Here is a 21,135-nt window from a genome sequence, read left to right on the forward strand (position 1 = left end):
ATTTTACATGCACATTTTGCTTACACATTTTACATAATCATATTACATACACATTTTGCATACACATTTTGCATACACATATTACATACACATTTTGCATATACATTTTACATACACATTTTGCATATACATTTTACATATACATTTTACATACACATTTTGCATACACATTTTACATACATATTTTACATACACATTTTACATACTCATATTAAATACATATTTTGCATACACATTTTGCTTACACATTTTGCATATACATTTTACATACACATTTTACATATACATTTTACATACACATTTTACATACACATTTTACATACACATTTTACATACACATTTTACATACACATTTGACATACTCATATTACATACACATTTTGCATATACATTTTACATACACATTTTGCATACTCATATTACATACACATTTTGCTTACACATTTTACATACTCATATTACATACACATTTTACATACACATTTTGCATACACATTTTACATACACATTTTACATACACATTTGACATACTCATATTACATACACACACATTTTACATACACATTTTGCATACTCATATTACATACACATTTTGCTTACACATTTTACATACTCATATTACATACACATTTTACATACACATTTTGCATACACATTTTACATACACATTTTGCTTACACATTTTACATACACATTTTACATATACATTTTACATACACATTTTGCATACACATTTTACATACAAATTTTGCTTACACATTTTACATACTCATATTACATACACATTTTGCATATACATTTTACATACACATTTTACATACACATTTTACATATACATTTTACATACACATTTTACATATACATTTTGCATACACATTTTGCATATATATTTTACATACACATTTTGCATATACATGTTACATATACATTTTACATACACATTTTACATACACATTTTGCTTACACATTTTACATACTCATATTACATACACATTTTGCTTACACATTTTACATACACATTTTGCATATACATTTTACATACACATTTTGCCTAGTCATTACATACACATTTTGCTTACACATTTTACATACTCATATTACATACACATTTTACATATACATTTTACATACACATTTTGCATACACATTTTACATACACATTTTACATACACATTTTGCATACTCATTACATACACATTTTGCTTACACATTTTACATACTCATATTACATACACATTTTACATATACATTTTACATACACATTTTGCATACACATTTTACATACACATTTTGCATATACATTTTACATACACATTTTGCATACACATTTTACATACACATTTTGCATATACATTTTACATACACATTTTACATATACATTTTACATACACATTTTGCATATACATTTTACATACACATTTTAGATACACATTTTGCTTACACATTTTACATAATCATATTACATACACATTTTACATATACATTTTACATACACATTTTGCATACACATTTTACATACACATTTTGCATACACATTTTACATACACATTTTACATACACATTTTGCATACACATTTTACATACACATTTTACATACACATTTTGCTTACACATTTTACATACTCATTTTGCATATACATTTTACATACACATTTTACATGCACATTTTACATGCACATTTTACATGCACATTTTACATATACATTTTACATATACATTTTACATACACATTTTACATACACATTTTACATATACATTTTACATACACATTTTGCTTACACATTTTACATACTCATATTACATACACATTTTGCATATACATTTTACATGCACATTTTGCTTACACATTTTACATAATCATATTACATACACATTTTACATATACATTTTACATACACATTTTGCATACACATTTTACATACACATTTTACATACACATTTTGCTTACACATTTTACATACACATTTTACATACTCATGTTGCATATACATTTTACATACACATTTTACATACACATTTTACATACACATTTTACATATACATTTTACATATACATTTTACATACACATTTTACATATACATTTTACATACACATTTTGCTTACACATTTTGCATATACATTTTACATGCACATTTTACATACACATTTTGCTTACACATTTTACATGCTCATATTACATACACATTTTACATATACATTTTACATACACATTTTGCATACACATTTTACATACACATTTTACATACACATTTTGCTTACACATTTTACATACTCATATTACATACACATTTTGCATATACATTTTACATACACATTTTACATATACATTTTACATACACATTTTACATATACATTTTACATACACATTTTGCATATACATTTTACATACACATTTTGCATACACATTTTACATACTGTACATGTTACCTTTATATAAAGCAATCACATAACAATAATGCATTACCAAACATAAGCTATTTTTTTAACCATACCTGAACCTGTGACCAGAAACAAGCAACACAGGTGCAATACCAAAATAAATGATCTAGTGATTCTGTCTCTTCGCAGCAAAATCTACAGAGCTGAGAATGTTGTATTCACCATATATATAGAATTCTGTTAGTGGCAAGAATTGAAAATAATAATTTAAATTTAAAAACTCTAAGTGTTTACTCAAGTGTTGTTTTCTGTACCGGTTCATGTGCCATGGAATCTGTACATCGAAAATCTCTTCCCATTTATTTTTCAACCTGTACGGCGCAGATGTCAAAAATGTATCTTCAAATGAAACTCAGCCAATTTGTATCTTTAATATTTGACAGGCAAATAAGTTCCATACCTTCTCCCTTTTCCACTTGCCATTATTGTGGTAATGCTGCAATCAGTTGGTTGTACATTTTGATTGAGCAGACATTCCCATATATTTTCGATAGCTGCATGTGTGACATAACCCCTCCGTTTCTATTCATAATATCATTAATAAATATAATACATTTTTTTCTCCATAAAGATTTTTTTTTTAGATTAATCATTATCTTGGAGTTTAACAATAACATTTGTTGTAATATTTTCTGGAGGATAAAATTGTAACCAGCTTTGTATGGCTTGTTTAAGAAAGGGCGATACTTTAAACAAAATGTCATTTTCAATTGGTCAGTAATGAGAAGTTGTCATCTATATGAAGGCAAAAAGTCCATTTGAGAACAAAGGATGAGCCTTTCTTAATAATCTACTGGAGAAGCATTTGGGGTTTTAGTATAATTTATGTATGAGTGAAGCTTTTAGTAAGAGGTTTCAAGCTTTAATATTTAATAATTTTAGCCACCCCAAACTCATATTCATTATATAAATAGGGATGTTTAATTTTGTCTGGCTTAGCATTCCAAATAAAATGAAATATTACAATTTAAAAAATGATTAATCTGGAGTAGGCAGTGCCATTAGTAAGTAAATAAACTAAGATAGGACAAAATAGTTAATCAATGTGTTAATCGATGATTTCTCCATAAACTACAGAGTAGTGTAAACACGGTGTCTTTTAACGATCCAATACATAATATGGTACACCGGTCATAATTAGGTTTTAGTTCAGAGAGGCTAGAAAAGTGATCAAGTTCTTCAATAAGACGGGGCAGGAATCCAGATTGCGGACTTGAGTCATCGGCATATATTGACACTTTTGTTTTATCCCCTGGATTTCTAACCCCTTGATGTTCTTGTTGGATCTTATTTTTATAGCTATCATTTTAATGGCCATATTAAAATAGATATGGAGACAACGGACAGCTTTGTTTTACTCCTCTTAAAAGCTCAAAACTTTCTGAGAAGTAACCATTATTTACTATTTGACATCTGGGGTTGCTTTACACAACTTTAACCCGTTGTATAAGAGATTCACCAAAATTAAAGTAATCCAGGCATTTATATAGAAATCTGCTATGAAGACCAGGCCTGGTATCTTTGATGTTTCATAATGTTCAATTGTTTCAAGCAATTGTCATATATTATTATAAAGAAAACATATACTTAAAACATTTTGCTTCTTCTTTCAAAATGTAATTTGGTGAATCATGGATGACTTGATCATTTATAACGAGTTTCTGTAAATTATTTTTGGTAGCATTTCTATGTTGAAGGTTTAAGAACAATTCTTAACAATGCTTTTCTTAACAACCATTGCCATTCTAGCGAAGGCTCATATCATATTGCCTAGTTCAGAGCATGCACAGACCAGCTGGCTCTTTTATGGACATTTTCATACTCTCCCTATCCCAGCCTGTCATCGCCACTTGTTTCAAGATGTCACTAAGCTCAGAGTCTGAACTCCTCTCTGTGCAACTGGGCCCTATATTTCCTGACGGGCCGACTCCAGGTGGTGAGGGTAGGCAACACAGATCCTCTACACAGAGTCCCCCAGGGGTGTGTATCCAGCACCCTTCTGTACTCCCTGTTCACCCAGTGTTGAATTCAAGTGTTGTTGAAATTTGCCTAGGTTCTGAGAGGGGAAGCAATGGAGTCAACATGCAATTCAATATAAGGAAGGTGTTCTTAATGTTTTGTACACTCAGTGTAACTCAACTGTAATAAGTCAACTATAATAAACCTGGGACACCAGCCTTAACCTCTGAGCCACTCTAGTCTACTCCTCTGTAGTGGGCAAAATCGCAGAGTATATTCTTGGCTCCTGCCGTCAGAGTTTTTTATGTAATCTGATTACATTAAAAAAAACTTTAATCAGTTAGGTTACCAACTAAAATATTGTAATCAGATTAGACATGACTTCTTGGATCACTTTTCAATTCAGAAAGGATGTTAACAAGGAGAAAATAAACATTATTACACCTTTCTGTTTTCTCAGTGACATTCAATTCAACATTGAAAAAAGGCACAAGTTTAAGTTTGTTCCACCTGAGCGAATCTGACCACAAGTCAGCGACCACTATGATGACACTCCCAAATGCGTTTGATTGATAATTGTTTTCTTCTAATGCCTCTTACGGGTAAAATAATCCAGAAGTTCCTGAAAGTAATCAGATAATGTTACTGTGTTTGAGTAATCCAAAAGTTATGTTACTAATTACAATTTTGGACAGGTAACTAGTAACTGTAATGGCTGACATTTAGAAAGTAACCTACCCAACCCTATGTATCACAGCTCTCTCCACAAGATGGAGACACAAGACCGGTTTTATACATTGATTTCTGCATGATATTCCTCTCTACGAAGACTTGGGCATTTGGAGTGAAGTATGAATGTTGTTACTGCTGTCCCTCTGTTAGAATGGTGGCTTGTCCATCAAAGTATCAGGCAAAGCGTACTATTTAATTCAAACAATTCGATTAAAACCTTTATAAGTGTACTATTTATCATCATTTGCTTACATAGTTTTTCTAAATGCATGCAGTGCACCCAGGCCATCCATTGACTTTAAAAGGCCCTGATATACACGAGTCTTTGCTGCCATGTACTGGACTGGACTAATATATCAATTGGCTCCATACATATCTGTAGGATAGAATCATTAGAAATTTCCAACAAATTAATCAACATAGCTTAAATGGCAATTCCACCACTTTTCAACCTCATTTTCATTATTTCCAGCACAATACCAGTGTCTAAATATGTGAAAACGGTATATTCCTATGTTCTGTAGAAAACAAATAGTTAAAAGTTCTACCAGATGACATCAACAAAAGTTAAAACATTTTTAAAACACTGATTTCAAACACTATGAGATTCGTGGTGACTTGGGGAGAAAGAACATACCCTCTGGCTAGAAACTCGTTGCAGGTCTTGAAAAATCGCCGTTTCTTTTTACTTTTAATCCTACACGGTGATGTCACTGAGAAGCATTTCTTACGACCTTGGTTCTCATCTTTTTAACATGACAGATCATATTCACATATGTAGGTCTAGTTTGGTGCTGAAGATAACGAATACAAGGTTGAAAAGTGGCGGAATTGCCATTTACAATGGCTATTCAGCATCAAACGCGACTTCATTCATTGTAGCCACAGGCATGATCAAAGCAGTTTTCATGCAAAGTCATGGGGCGTGCATGGACTCTTATTTTGAAATGCGTGTTTCGAACTGCAGAAGTTGAGCGCTAATTACTTATGACGCGTTCAAAACGACTGAGAACTTGTGCCGCGTTCAAAACAAATGGGAACTCAAAAGTCTCCGTCTTACGACTTCAGTGGGTTCAAGACAACTGGGAATTATTATTTTTTAAACAGAGTGGGAAAAAATAGTTTTGAACAGTCATCCAAATTCGGGCCTCTTTCTTGAACTCCGGCCTTCCGACCTGAAGATCACCGACGTCATGATTTTTTTTCGAGTTCCCAGCTGCCTTGAAAGCCTTCGAGTCAGTACTTTGACAGTGCGACGGTTTGTTCTCCGAGAACATACGTTTCGCTGTTGCCTTGTTAGTTGTCAAAAACAAGATGCTCTCTTACATCATTGGGGTAAGTATTAGTTGCCAGCTAGCTAAATATTATATTTTTTACATTGCTTAGGCTCAGCTACAGTTTTGCGATTTGACAGTGCACAAGGTGGAATCTATAGCGAACAGTAACAAGTTAGCTAGTAGTTATGGTTGGCTAACTAGTACTGTACACTACAGTGTAGCTAGTAACAGATCTTCGTCGTGAACCATCATGTTTGCAATCCATCGTAACTGTAGTAAGTCATGGTGTATATAGTAAACTGTCATTGTAACTAGCTAACTTGATAAGAGGCAAAGCAAACGCTTTGGTTATTGAGATGTTTGGGCGTTTAGCTAGAAGCTAGCTTGTCATGCAACTTGCCAACTAACCCTCTCTTCGCAGTGGTTTATTTGTTATGGAGCTAGGACGTTAGCTACCTAGTTTACGTGATTGACACTCGGCTTAATTTCTGATCAAAATAGCTAGCATGGAGATATCTGCACATGTGTCAAAGGAGCGCACGCCACTGTGGCTCTAAGTGACCCTGCCGTTACGTTAGCTAGCTACAAGCTATCGAACAGCGGTGATCGCAGCAGTTTGGTCCAATGTTTTTTATTTAACCTTTTTTAATTAGGCAAGTCAGTGAAGAACAAATTATTATTTACAATGAAGGACAAACCTGGGCGACGCTGGGCCAATTGTGCGCAGGCCTATGGGACTCCCAATCACGGTCGGATGTGATACAGCCTGGAATCGAACAAGGGACTGTAGTGACGCTTCTTGCACTGAGGTGCAGTGCCTTATGCTGCTTGGGGGAAGTTCCTCTGACATGACCACTCTCCTAATTTTAGGGAAGCATTGCGCCTATCCATAATGACTAAACTATCTATGTAAAGTTAGGTGTAATTGCACACTGACTGATGCATTGCATATCAGTACAAAAATAGGGTATATCCTAGTGACTGTTAAACACCTGTTTTTTTTTAAATATATGTTGGTACGGTCTGTCATTTCCCCCTCCCAATCATGGCAGCAGACTTTTTCAATGTTCAACATTGTGAAGATCAACATCCTTATTTCCACAATAACTTTGACTGAAAGGCAAACCTTCCTTTCCCATCTCCGCAGCTCATTCGGAGCAGTATCGACAACATCATCAACCTCATCCTGAGCCTCTTCTTCTCAAAGAAGAAACCTGCCATCACCCTCGAGGACCCCAACATCAAATATGCATTAAAGCTGATAGATAAAGAGGTAAGAATTCAGTGTTGTGATCAGCTTATTATTACTGAAACAAGTTGGACTAAGACATAATGAGTAACAATTGTGACTACAGAAGACATGTTTGATCTGGGATGCCCAGTGCTGTTCTAGGAAGACTTAGGGCAATTCCATGAAACAGAGTGATGCTCAGACTCAGATTTTTCATTAAAGTTTATGTCAAATTAAAAACCAATGATTGCAAAGTGAATCAAACCATACAACTATGTAAAGTGACTACTTTTAACAAGTTCCACACCCAAGAAACAAATTTACTTGGTCAGTGCAGATGCAGTGTTTGGTAACAATGATCGCACTAACTGTCATTCTGTTACCAAGCGTTGAATCTGCACTGAGTTCTATGCTTTGTTTAATTTTGTAATCGTTGTTTTGTTTGAGTCTCAGCATCACTCTGTTGCTGTGGAAATGCCCCTTACCATTACAGGAACTTCACAAAGACCAAACAAATAAGTTAGACTGGTCTGTGTCACAAGCCCTTTAGGACTTGGGCTGGGCAGCTGCTGCATTGCTACAGACTGGTTTCTCCGTTTAGTGCAGAGGTCAATATGCAAACAGTCTGGATTATAGTTTGAAGTCATTGTTCTTGTACAGACTGCTACTGTGGATCAAGGCTAACAGTCAGTCAAGTGTGTGGTTTATCTATATCAGGGGTAATCAAATGTTATTGGTCACATACATGGTTAGCAGATGTTAATGCAAGTGTAGTGAAATGCTTGTGCTTCTAGTTCCGACTGTGCAGTAATATCTAATACGTAATCTAACAATTTCACAACTACCTTATACACACAAGTGTAAAGGCATGAATAAGAATATGTACATATAAATATATGTATGAGTGATGGCTGAACGGCATAGGCAAGATGCAGTAGATGGTATAGAGTACAGTATATACATATGAGATGAGTGGTTATGTAAACATTGTATAAAGTGGCAAGTGATACATTTATTACATACATTTCTTCCATTATTAAAGTGGCTAGAGTTGCATCAGTATGTTGGCAGCAACCACTCAATGTTAGTGATGGCTGTTTAATAGTCTGATGGCCTTGAGTTAGAAGCTGTTTTTCGGTCCCTGCTTCGATGCATCTGTACTGACCTCGCCGTCTGGATGATAGCGGGATGAACAGGCAGTGGTTGTTACATACAGTTCCTCCCGGCTGTATGGTATAAAACAAAATAAAAATACTGCTAGTTTCCTAAGAAAGCGAAGCGACCATCACTCTTACCCTATGAGGTCTGGAGCCTGCTTGTTTTCTGTTCTAATTGATAATTAATTGCATACACCTGGTGTCCCAGGTCTAAATATAGCCCTGATTTAGAGGGAAAAAATAAAAAAAACGCGTAACTGAGGTCCAGAGTTGCGTTTGAGTGATCTGTATCATGTCAGTGTTTCTGGAGCTGTGTAATTCTGTGTTCTCACAGATCATCAGTCATGACACAAGGAAATTCCGTTTTGCCCTGCGGGAGAATGATCATGTCCTTGGGCTACCCATTGGTGAGTACATTCAATTGATGATTTCAGCATTTGTATAAAAACCCTATTAGAGGAGGATGTTGCAGGCAGCAGAACGTTCTCCACGGCATCTCCAGACTGTCACGTCTGTCACATGTGCTCAGTGTGAACCTGCTTTCATCTGTGAAGAGCACAGGGTGCCAGTGGCAAATTTGCCAATCTTGGTGTTCTCTGGCAAATGCCAAACGTCCTGCAGTGTTGGGCTGAAAGCACAACCCCCACCTGTGGACGTCGGGTCCTCATACCACCCTCATGGAGTCTGTTTCTGACCGTTTGAGCAGACACATGCACGGCCTGCTAGAGGTAATTTTGCAGGGCTCTGGCAGTGCTCCTCCTGCTCCTCCTTGCACAAAGGCGGAGGTAGCGGTCCTGCTGCTGGGTTGTTGCCCTCCTACGGCCTCTTCCACGTCTCCTGATGTACTGGCCTGTCTTCTGGTAGCGCCTCCATGCTCTGGACACTACACTGACAGACACAGCAAACCTTCTTGCCACAGCTCGCATTGATGTGCCATCCTGGATGAACTGCACTATCTGAGCCACTTGTGTGGGTTGTAGACTCCGTCTCATGCTACAACTAGAGTGAAAGCACCTCCAGCATTCAAAAGTGACCAAAACATCAGCCAGGAAGCATAGGAACTGAGAAGTGGTCTGTGGTTATCACCTGCAGAACCACTCCTTTATTGGGGGTGTCTTGCTAATTGCCTATAATTTCCACATGTTGTCTATTCCATTTGCACAACAGCATGTGAAATTTATTGTCAATCAGTGTTGCTTCTTAAGTGGACAGTTTGATTTCACAGAAGTGTGAGTGTAACTTGGAGTTACATTGTGTTTAGTGTTCCCTTTATTTTTTATTTTTTTGAGCAGTATATAAAAATGTATCTGTTCGTAGTGTTGTCTTTTCATTTAAGTGGCCACCATACTTTGACTGTGTTTTTGTTCCCAGGGCAACACATATACCTGTCTGCCAAGCCAGATGGAGTCCTGGTGGTCAGACCGTACACACCTGTGTCTAGTGATGACGACGTAGGCTTTGTAGACCTGGTAGTCAAGGTACACAAATCATCGAAGACGCTTTCTCAGTACTATAATTCAACCTCAACCAGTTTTCCCAACGAATGTTCTTCCTGCTTCCCAGATTTACTACAAGAATGTTAATCCAAAATTTCCTGAAGGTGGGAAGATGAGTCAGTACTTGGAGAGCCTCCGGATTGGCGACACCATTGATTTCAGAGGACCCAGCGGCCTGCTGGTCTACCAAGGAAACGGTGAGTCATCCCATTTGCCCGACATTGCCACTGTGTGCTAGATACAGGGACAACTATCACGTAATATCCTGTTATGTATTATTTAGTCCTTGGCTGAAAATCTGTTTCTAAAGTGTTTAGTTGTCACTGCTCTGAGTTAGGTCAATGGTGAAGAAGTGCATGCAAACCACTCCTTTACTAAGTTGATTTGTTTACTGGGTGTTTCAACAGGGGCTTTTGCCATCAAGGCAGAAAAAAAGGCGGAGCCTGTGATCAAAACCTCCAAGAAAGTGGGCATGATCGCAGGAGGGACTGGTAAAACAAATGCCATGCTCAATCTGTACATGGCAGAATAGCCATCTGTGATGGGTTGACATGTGTTCTATTGGCTTTCTCAGGAATCACTCCCATGCTGCAGATCATCACAGCTATAATGAAGGATCCCCAGGACCAGACTGTCTGTCACCTGCTCTTCGCCAACCAGGTGAGTTTATGCCACTTTCTTCATCTGGATTGAATCTAAAGTTCTAACATGGGCTAGTAGTTCTAATACCTTCTCTATCCTATTCTCCCTCAGACTGAGAAAGACATTTTGCTTCGACCGGAGTTGGAGGAGATCGCAGCTAATCACCCAACCCGGTTCAAGCTATGGTTCACCCTGGACAGGGCTCCTGAGGGTAAGAGATGCCCATAACTTCTATTATGTTTCAATGAACATGATCTAATATAGGCAAATGAATGTTTGTTTGCCCTGTTGAAGTGTCAATAAAAACCATTTAAAGGCCGAACAGACGGTTCAAAGATTGAGAACGCTAAGAAGTAAGAATCTTGTCTGGTCCGGAGTGACTTAAACTTTAATGTCTTTTTGCTCATCAGAGTGGGAGTACAGCCAAGGCTTCATCAGTGAAGACATGGTGAGGGACCACCTTCCACCCCCTGGAGACGACACTCTCATCCTCCTGTGCGGACCGCCTCCCATGATCCAGTTTGCCTGTAACCCCAACCTGGACAAAGTGGGCCACGCCAGCAGCCGGAGGTTCACCTTTTAGAAGCCACCCCGGGGGAGGGGTTCCCCAGGGCTCAATGGTCAGCCACACCCAACATTTATAAAAACCTGCTTGATCATCTATTGAAATCATTTTGTACATCCTACAGCAGAATTAGTGTGGACCATTTTCTGTAATTTGTTGTGCCTCAATTTCTAAAACAGAATCCTGAAATGAGTGGTGTCCAAAGCATTTTCTGTCGATCATCAGGTTTATCATTCTGAATTGAATCACTAGAAGTTCCTCCTGTCAAACTAATTGTGACAACCAGATACTTGTGTACTGAACAAAATATAAATGCAACAACTTCAAACATTTTACTGAGTTACAGTTCATAGGAGGTAATCAGTTAACTTAAATTAGGCCCTAATCTATGGATTTCACATGACTGGGCACGGGTGGGCCTGGGAGTCAATCAGAATGAGTTTTCCCCCCACGAAAGGGCTTTGTTAAAGACATACTCATGGCCTTTCATTGTCCCCAGCACAAGGTGCACCAATGTAATGATCATGCTCTTTAATCAGCTTCTTGATATGCCACACCTGTTCGGTGTATGGATTATCTTGGAAAGGAGAAATGCTCACTAACAGGAATGTACCGGTAAACACATTTGTACAGAAAATTAAAATCAGCTTTTTGTGCGACTGGAACAATTCTGGGATCTTTCAATTCAGCTCATGAAACCAACAGTGTTTATATTTTTGTTGTTCAGTATAGTTGTAACTTCACTCAAGTGCCTACGCAATTGCCATCCTTTGGTAAAGTAATTCTTGTTTTTGTATGCACAGCTGAAGACATGACCATAATACTGCTTACTTCGCTTCCACTGCAAATTATTCCAAAGTGTTGTGTAACTTTGCACATTGATGTACCTATTCCATAATGTTGCAGAAAGACTCATTGTGTGACTACTAAAAGATAGGATATCTTGAAGCTGTTACGGAAGTATTTCCATTTGCTTACTTGTCCTTACATCACTTGAATTACGGTTTCTTTATGCAACATGTTTGTTATACAGTGAGACCAATAAAATACAAATGCAATCAGTTCTGGGATCTTTTTTATTTTTTACAAATTGGTCTTTTGACCAATCACATCAGGATGTGAAAAGATCTAAGCACAGCCTTGAATCTGGCAGTTCTCTAGTTGCCATGTTGAACAAATACAATGTGAAGCATTGTAGTGGCTGTTTGTATTCAATCAAGAAGTTGTGGGTTCAAATCCTATTTTCAGGGGTGAAACTTTCACTGTGGACATGTCCCCTCCCACAAAGTTTTACAAAACGAGAGACTGTGCTTTAGGACCATAAGGATGCCTCTGAGCAGTCGGCTAGGCTGTTCAGGGTGTTTATCTGACTGGGGGAAAAAAAGTGTCCCCCAAACTTCGAAAGTCAAAGTTGTGCCCCTGCCCATTTCTATAACACACAATGTCAAAATGCAAAGATAAGTTAAGTGTGAAGGGGTCTCTGGTTGGTGTAAGGAGCTATCCCCATAAGCAAGTGCTCAATAACTGTGACCTTATCTTGCTGAAGTGGAATAAATACCTATAAAAATACTTCCACAAGTATTTGAAAATGTACATGCTCACCCATCTGTAATAGGCTAGCACAGTGGTTCCCAAACATTCAACCTCATGCTGCGCACCCCCTCTAGCACCAGGGTCAGCGCACTCTGAATTTTTTTTTTTTTTTTGCCATCATTGTAAGCCCGCCACACACTTACTATACGATACATTTATTAAACATGTGAGTTTGTCACTTCCCACAAGCCGCGTTGTGACAATCACTTTACTCTTACATAAAACTATTTGTTCATTGTGAATAACTCACCACAGTTTAATGAGAATGGCGTGCTTGAAAGGATGTACATAACTGCAACGTTGGGTTGTAGTGGAGTCTGTCTTAAATACTTTTTCAAACAGTCTGTGCCTGTATTTAGTTTATGCTAGTGGGGGCCGAGAATCCACTCTCACATAGGTATGTGGCTGCAAAGTCTTAACGTGATTTGCCAAGGCAATAAACTGAGCACTGCCCTATCCAGAAATCTGGCAGCGGCTTCTGATTAAATTACATTTTCATAGAACCACTTGTTGAAATTTCAATGAGGCTCTCTTTTTCAGATATTGGTAAGTGGACTGGAGGCAGGGCATGAGAGTGATAACGAATCAAGTTGTTTGTGTCGTCCGTTTCGGGAAAGTACCTGCGTAATTGCGCACCCAGCTCACATTTGACATTGTCCATAAGTTTGAGTTAATTTGCACAAAAAAAATCATACAATGATGGAAAGACGTGTGTTGTCCTTGTTAATGCAGACAAAAGAGCTTCTTAATCATAGCCTCAATTCTGTCCTGGACATTAAATATAGTTGCGGAGAGTCCCTTAATTGACCCCCCATAAACGTAACGGACATATATACATCAGCTGTGCTGTGTTTGATGAAGGCATTGTCCCAGCCATATCCGCAGCAACAGGAAGAATCAAGTCCTTCACAATAGTGTGGGGTTTGCCTGTCCTAGTCACCCGGTAAACTCACCATATAAGACGCTTCTAGACCCTTATTAATGGTATCTGTTGCTTTTACACATGTCGTACTACTCGAAAGTCGTCTTTATTCTCGCGCCATAAACTAATTCGGCTTATTTTTCAAATTGGCATGTTTTGTTTCTAAATGTTTGCGCAAGAGTGAAGGTTTTCCTGTGAGAAAGTAACGGTTAATGTGATTGGATGTTAATTATACTGCCACCAGTATTTGACATTGTGTTATTTCACTGAACACTAGATGGTTTCATTGTATTTTTGGCAGTGAAACGAGGCTACTCAGGCAAGAAAAAAAACTCACCCAAATGTATAATAGCCCGTTGGAAAATAATGTACCATTTGAAAATGTTTAGAAATTATTTAAGAAGTGAATCACATTTATATTTGGCATACCCCCTACGACATTGTGCTACCCCAGCTTGGGAATGCCTGGGCTAGTATATACAGTTATATGTAGCCCATCATTTTTTACCATATTAGTTTTTATTGACAATTCTTTATAAAAAAAAAAAGATGCATAGAAACAGTACATTACAGTGTTCACTGGTATGGTTATGGCTTGCAGAACGATATCATTGCTTTGTGGTGATGTTTACATTCTAGAAGATTGGGCTTCCATGTAATGTTCCTAAAATTCATGGATATTATGACAAATTCAACAACATGGGAGGACAAACCAAAGTGATAATAGTGAAATAATTTGGGACACAAACAAAACATGCAGATAGGAGCATCAAATGAGAGAACAACATGGAGAGGAAATTATAATTCTGGATTAAGCCAGCCTGCAATGTTTTGACTTCAGTTGAGCACAGCCAACTGTGGTCTGACGACAGATCTAAGTGTCCCACTGCAACTTCACCAATCTTTCAGGTTCTATAAATGGCTAATAATTACTTCCAAAAATAAGTCGGGACAAGGGCATACCATGTAAGGGAATCATTTGTGGATATTCAAACAAATATATAAAAACCAGTTCTGCAATACAATAAAAGTATGAAGTATAAAATAAATGCTCCTATGTTGAAATCTCAATTCATGCACTACATTTCAACTTAAATAAATACACATGTATAACTTCACTTGGGAATGCAGAGAGATCGTAAATTGCTGAAATGACAACAACTTAAGTCTAAGGGCATAAGTGGTCTCACAGGTTGTAGAAGCGAGCCAGTCACAGCACTTCATTAGGTTGGCATGGCGACACCAGCAGGGGCCAATGATGTGTATAAAACCTGGATTGCTGATGCTATGTAAATGGCCATATTGGTACTCCTCAGAAGGAGCACTCCTCCATAGGAATGAATTGAATTCTACAGCATTTCACAAAAATGTTAAAGGACAAAATGACATGTATTTAGGTATTTATTCTATTAGGTGTCTAATAGAATATACTTGTCAAAAACAAATGTAGACATTGGATTTCTATAACTTCCAACATCTTTTTTTTTTTACAATGGAGGAGTAACAAAATGGCTGTGTGGTGGCTGCAAAACAGCACCCCGTCAGTCATCTAAAGTTAATACATATAATTGGCGGGGACTCTCCCTCACATGTTGGAGTCGTCATCGGTGACGCTGGCCTCGGGGGAGCGAGAGGAGACCTCACTGAAGAACTCATCTTCCTTCAGCATGCTCTGAAACATGCAGGAGAAAACACACTAAAGTCCCACATGCAAACGAGGAGATCAATAACAGTGCCAGAAGAGTGCCATGGTTGTTTTGCTTGAGCACAGCTTTCTGAGAGGTTCGTCAAGTGATTTGATGTGTGATCATGTGAGAATTTGTTTTGGGGGGGGTATTTTACTTCTTTTTTCAATCTTGTCTCATCGCTGCAACTCCCCAATGGGCGGCGAAGTTGGAGTCATGTGTCCTCCGAAACATGATCCACCAAACCTCACTTCTTAACACCCACACGCTTAACCCGGAAGCCAGCCACACCAACGTGTGAGAGGAAACACTGTTGAACTGACGACAGGGGTCAGCCTGCAGGTACCCAGCCAGCCACAAGGAGTTGCTAGAGCGCAAACCGGGTCTGTAGTGAAACCTCTAGCACTGGAATGCAGTGCCTTAGACCGCTGTGCCAATTGGGAGGCCTCATGTGAGCATTTCAATGACTTCTTACCGTCAGGTTGTCGATTTCCTCAGAAAATGCTCCTATCTGCCTCACAGCCCCTTCCGAGTCTTCCATCTAGGAATACAGACAGTGTTCAAGAGCACTTCACATGGAAAATGAAAAGTAAACAAGCGATCCTCTTGTGGTACCACATTCCACCCTCATCTGTTCATTAGAGTGCTCTAACCTCACCTAAAGCAGGATCATTAATGCTTATTAAATAGTGGAAGGGGCGCCAAAAAGCCACACTAAAACGCCCATAATAGTACCTATATCCATATAGGTAACACATTCCCTGAAGTGGAAGGGGTTAATGACAGTCCCTTACCTGCTCCAACTGGTCCAGGTCGTCCTCGTAGCTCCTCAGGCCCCCCTGGAAGCTGCTGTTCTTGGGCATCTCCACATCCATGGGGCACACGTACTCCTCGCTGTCCTCCTGGCGCTTCTTACGCAGGGTCCCGAAGCCACTGAACGACAGCTTTCTGGGCTGGAGGAGAGAGGATGATGGGAGAGTCAGTCAAATGGGGACAAACGGCTGTGTGCCGATAGAGTTAGAAAGCAGTCTGTCCTCGTCTCCTTTTCCTGCTGACCACTGATCTGACAGGACACAAACCTGACAGGACACAAACCTATCCAGTCCATTCACACATAAGTGGTCATGAGGCCAACTTAGAGTGGTGGGACACAGCCACTGATCCCCAAAGCTCTGTATGTCTAACAAGATGCCGCCTCACAGACAGTGAGTTGACCCTACCTTAACCTTGGCGGTGGCAGTGAGCAGGGTGTAGTCAGGGTTCTCCAGACACTCCTGTTTGCTGCGCTGGGCAGCGGAGCCGATGAGCAGGTGGAAGTGGGTGGCCAGGTGGCGGCGCAGCAGGGTCTTGTTGGGAGGGATGTTGAGCAGAAGGGCTAGGGACTCCACGTTGAAGCGAGGCTCCAGCACCTGAGACAAGGAGAGATGCAAATGAAGAGTGAGACATACACCGGCAAAAGGCAGTCAGTGTATGTATACGCTGATGAAGGTGTGTTCCTGAAATGAGTCAGTGGCAAGCCAATTCAAACAGAGACACCCCCCCCTCTCTCACCATGACCCCCCCGTGCACACCGCTGCCCCTCAGGTTAGGAGCGTACTCAGCCAGGTCCACTGATCTCAGCCACTCCATCACTCTGTGATTGGTCCACTGGGAGATCTCCGCTGGCGTGATGTTATTCTGGGGAGACATTTGTTTTTTAAAGTTGGTGTTAATAAAAACTCTTTTCCCTACATGAATAACACCACTGAAATGTAACTGAACTGGTGAAGTGAGAGGCCATGTGTATAGTGGACATGGATATGAACGCACAGGGACAGAAAGAACGAGAGAGGAAGAGGGATACTTTATTTATTTAGTAGTGTCTAAACCGTACCTCGTCAGAGGGCCGTCGGCGGAGGCAGTTGGGCTCGTAGAAGTTGAGCCGGAGGACCTGGATGGCTCTCTTGATGCTGAGGTGGTGGAGAACACTGCCCACCTTTAGAGACAGCAGGTCATCCTGAAGGGGACATGCACATACACTTATCTCTGTCAGGAGAATGTCTACTGTCAAGCAATTGGAAATAAAAGGACACTAGAAATTCAAAAGATGATCACACAAAAACAAATGTTATTTTATTTAATAGTCTTTATTAATCCCCTCTGACATTGATTCTAATTCATTTTAGCCGGGTTAGACCGACTATCGCAATTTAACACTCACCACAGTCATATAGTGTAGCATTCGCCCATCGACCCTCCCCTCATCAAACTGGCTCTTATACTGCGGCAGACCAATGTCATCAAGCCATCCTGAGAAACACCAAAACAACTCCATCAATAACAATTCACAAAACAGAAAGGTATTCAATTCTTGATTGCTAACTCTGAGGCGGTGGTCAGTGGTCACTCACTGGTCACCCAGTTGTGGTCCAGTTTGGTCTTGCTAACATCCTCCTCTGATCCCAGTGCCTGGAGAGCCAGCTGCAACTTCTTCCTGTGGAGGGGCTGTTTGATCCCCAACTCCTGTTGCCACAGAAACATGTATGGGTTGTTTAAGACATCTCACATACTGTACAGTTAGGAAGAGCGTGATAGAGAAAAGAGATGTTTGTCAGGACATACAGTGGGGCAAAAAAGTATTTAGTCAGCCACCAATTGTGCAAGTTCTCCCACTTAAAAAGATGAGAGGCCTGTTGGTGGCTGACACTGTATGTAGCAAAGTGTACATTAACAAACTAAAAGCTTTAACATTGTGGGTTTCATTAAAATGTCTAGCGACACAGAACTTAAACACAGAATGCACGAGACGCCTCCTGGAAGCTCCACTGAGCCGTCCTACCTTCTCCAGGTCGTGCTGGGAGGCCTGCAGCAGGGTGAATCCTGAGCAGATCCACTGCTGGGCTTGAGCCACGTGCAGCCCCAGGCCCTGCTCCTGCAGCCACACACACACCTGCTCCTTACTCCACTGAGCAAAGGGAGCGTCCACATCACTGAGGGGGGAGAGAGCGAGCACACTCACCTTTAACGTGGAGGGTAAACAGTACATCATACATTCCCATTTGTTCCTCTGACACCACAAAATCCAAAAACTGTAATACTGTAGACTTAGTTCCAATAAACTTCTGATCCCTTCCTCTACGTTTCTAGTTACCGATACTAGACTGTCTCTCTGTGTGTGTAAGAGGTGAGCTTCACATACTGGCGCTGTGCTGCAGGTCACGTGACCAGCCCAGTCGGGGGCCGGCCGTGGCTCTGACTCCTCCCCTCCTGAACTCCGTCTCCTCCAGGTCTAGCGAGGTGGAGTGACTTCTCTTCAGCCTAGAGGGGTCAGAACACAGCAAGCCTAAATATCCTGCCATGCTCTGTCCTCGTGTTACAGCAAACCCTCTGTCCTCGTATTACAGTTAATAAAGCAATAGTTTCATTTAAAAACCCTGGCTCCATCTTAATTCATCTTTCCCAAATTCCTTGCATACTAACTCCTCACCTCCTAAACTTAGGGAATAATGAGAACATTTTAACCAACCTGCCTAAGAACTTCATAAAGCCTCTGGACTTCTTCTTGGCCTCCGGTGAGGAAGGTAGGGTCTGGCTGCTGTCTCCTCCCTGAGGTTTGTCTGGTGGGGCACCAGCCAAGTCCAAGTGGTCTGTGCCATTACGCTCAGTCTCAGCTGGATTCAAAACACACACACACCTGTTAGATCAACAGCCGACATCTGACAATCCACCACTATTTAGGAAACTCCGGAGGCCAAAACTGTCCAAGGACTACAGCTGTAATGGCCACCACAACCACTTCTGGACTACATCTTCCACTAAACACCACCAGGAATACGCCAAGAACCACTCAAAAGCACCTCAACTCGATCCGCACATGCAAAGGACTGGTTGGCATGAACTGCTGATGCAAATTCATAGACTTCCGACAGTAAAAGACAAATCTCAGAGGCGCATCCTTAAGGACAGCTAGCAGAGTTAAGCGGCATCATTGCAGATGGTGTCACGTCATGGATAAGGAACAACTGGATAGGATTTAAAAGGGGAAAGAAATCACACTAAAAACCACCCAGCTCACACCAGCGATCAACTAAACTTTTCACTTGCTTGATACAAGTGAAAAATGAAGAGTAGGGAAGATGGAGGTAGGGGCATATCTAGGGATTCTTCACACAACAATGTAACCATTTACCACCCAATCAGCCTCAAGAGGGTTCAGAAAAACAGACTGCTGTTTCATTTAGTCTACGATGGGTCTGGTTGTATGGTAGATGGTGATCACATTGTTGCACTAGTATCCCTGCACACATCCAGCGTTCATCCTGATCTGCCATACTGCAGGCCTGGCCCGTCTGTAGGGCTCTACGCTGCAGACTACGGTACTGTACCCAACGTAGGCGCACTCGCACTCCGGCTGCGATCTTCACATCATATAGAGCCATGGAGAATAGAGAGAGCAAGGACAGAACATTGTTAACTAGTGTGAATACTACCAGACAGAGAGAGACAGACATAAGAAAACACACATTAAGGTATTGAACTGTGAACTTTTTTTTTTTACATCATGAACAGAGAGTAGTATTTATTGTTCACACCACCCCTCGCAGAGGAACGAGCACCCTTCTCCCTGTGCCCTTCCTGCCCCCCCAAACGATGAGACTCACCCAGATTTGGGGCACTGGACGTCCTCTTGCCTCCACGCATCTTGAAGAAACCACGTCCAAAGGAGGAGCGGGCCTTCTTGTTCCCAAAGCTTTCATTACTGCTGGGGTTTGATGGGGGGCTGGGCACCTCAACTGTGGTCTAGAAAAAGGGGAGGGGATCATTATGAGTACATAAATCTAATAAAATATTTGACATGCCAGTAAACAAAGTCAATCTCCCAATAGAACCAGCTCCATAGTTCTGCTGTTGTACCACCAGGTGGCAGTAGAGTAACATGACTGTCAAAAATACACATTGCTCAAAACAACCCATTGCTATTATGATTCCGTATCATCCGGACTGTCTGGAGTCCAGTCAGCTGTCACAGTGGGGCTCAGTGACTCCGCATTCCATGTGGGGGAGATAAGAGATAGAACTATGCCTTCTTTTATGACTGGCTCGTTTGGGAGACATGACTGAGACTCTCCCACGTTGAGAGGTCAAAAGGTCAAAGAGGCTCTAGTGTTCTAATTTGGGTGACAAAAATAGGGGGTAGAGATCTGATTTAAGACAGTCAGGCTAGAGCAATGGGTCCGTAACCGAAAGGTTGTTGGTTCTAACACCGAGCCGACAAAGTGAAAAATCTGTCAATGTGCCCTTGAGCAAGGCACGGAACTCTAATTTGCTCCAGCGGCGCTGTACTACTATGGCTGACCCTGTAAAACAACACATTTCACTGCACCTATCGGGTGTATGTGACAATAAAAATATTTTTACATACAGTACCAGTCAAGTTTGGACATCTACTCATTCAAG

General features: G+C 40.2%; 2 protein-coding genes across 2 annotated transcripts in view; one reads left to right on the forward strand and one right to left on the reverse strand.

Annotated features, from left to right (window-relative positions):
- Nucleotides 1–6,112: 6,112 nt before the first annotated feature.
- Nucleotides 6,113–12,560, forward strand: LOC135514995 (NADH-cytochrome b5 reductase 3-like). The gene is made up of 9 exons (XM_064938780.1): nt 6,113–6,466; nt 7,556–7,681; nt 9,131–9,203; nt 10,168–10,274; nt 10,360–10,489; nt 10,700–10,783; nt 10,867–10,952; nt 11,046–11,145; nt 11,345–12,560. The coding sequence occupies exons 1-9, from the start codon at nt 6,446–6,448 to the stop codon at nt 11,515–11,517; spliced, it is 900 nt and encodes a 299-aa protein (XP_064794852.1). The 5' UTR covers nt 6,113–6,445; the 3' UTR covers nt 11,518–12,560.
- Nucleotides 12,561–14,513: 1,953 nt separating this feature from the next.
- The window catches only part of LOC135514996 (liprin-beta-1-like), a 29,529-nt gene continuing 22,907 nt past the window's right edge, over nt 14,514–21,135 (reverse strand). The window contains exons 14-26 of the mRNA XM_064938781.1: nt 20,340–20,478; nt 20,064–20,096; nt 19,205–19,349; nt 18,874–18,996; nt 18,518–18,668; nt 18,090–18,201; nt 17,900–17,988; nt 17,573–17,695; nt 17,251–17,376; nt 16,920–17,108; nt 16,494–16,652; nt 16,175–16,240; nt 14,514–15,686 (exon numbers count right to left, since the gene is read on the reverse strand). Coding sequence (XP_064794853.1) covers nt 15,600–15,686; nt 16,175–16,240; nt 16,494–16,652; nt 16,920–17,108; nt 17,251–17,376; nt 17,573–17,695; nt 17,900–17,988; nt 18,090–18,201; nt 18,518–18,668; nt 18,874–18,996; nt 19,205–19,349; nt 20,064–20,096; nt 20,340–20,478 — 1,542 coding nt within the window. The 3' untranslated portion in view covers nt 14,514–15,599. The remainder of the gene's footprint in view (nt 15,687–16,174; nt 16,241–16,493; nt 16,653–16,919; nt 17,109–17,250; nt 17,377–17,572; nt 17,696–17,899; nt 17,989–18,089; nt 18,202–18,517; nt 18,669–18,873; nt 18,997–19,204; nt 19,350–20,063; nt 20,097–20,339; nt 20,479–21,135) is intronic.

The sequence above is a fragment of the Oncorhynchus masou genome, chromosome 26, assembly GCF_036934945.1.
Source record: "Oncorhynchus masou masou isolate Uvic2021 chromosome 26, UVic_Omas_1.1, whole genome shotgun sequence".
Lineage (NCBI taxonomy): Eukaryota > Metazoa > Chordata > Actinopteri > Salmoniformes > Salmonidae > Oncorhynchus > Oncorhynchus masou.

Bases quoted from the DNA above. Each gene is read 5' to 3' on its own strand.
- LOC135514995 (XM_064938780.1), top strand. From the start codon at position 6,446: ATGCTCTCTTACATCATTGGG. The intron at 6,467-7,555 runs GTAAGTATTAGT...CCATCTCCGCAG, and splicing joins TGCTCTCTTACATCATTGGG to CTCATTCGGAGCAGTATCGA. The intron at 10,490-10,699 runs GTGAGTCATCCC...GTGTTTCAACAG, and splicing joins GCTGGTCTACCAAGGAAACG to GGGCTTTTGCCATCAAGGCA.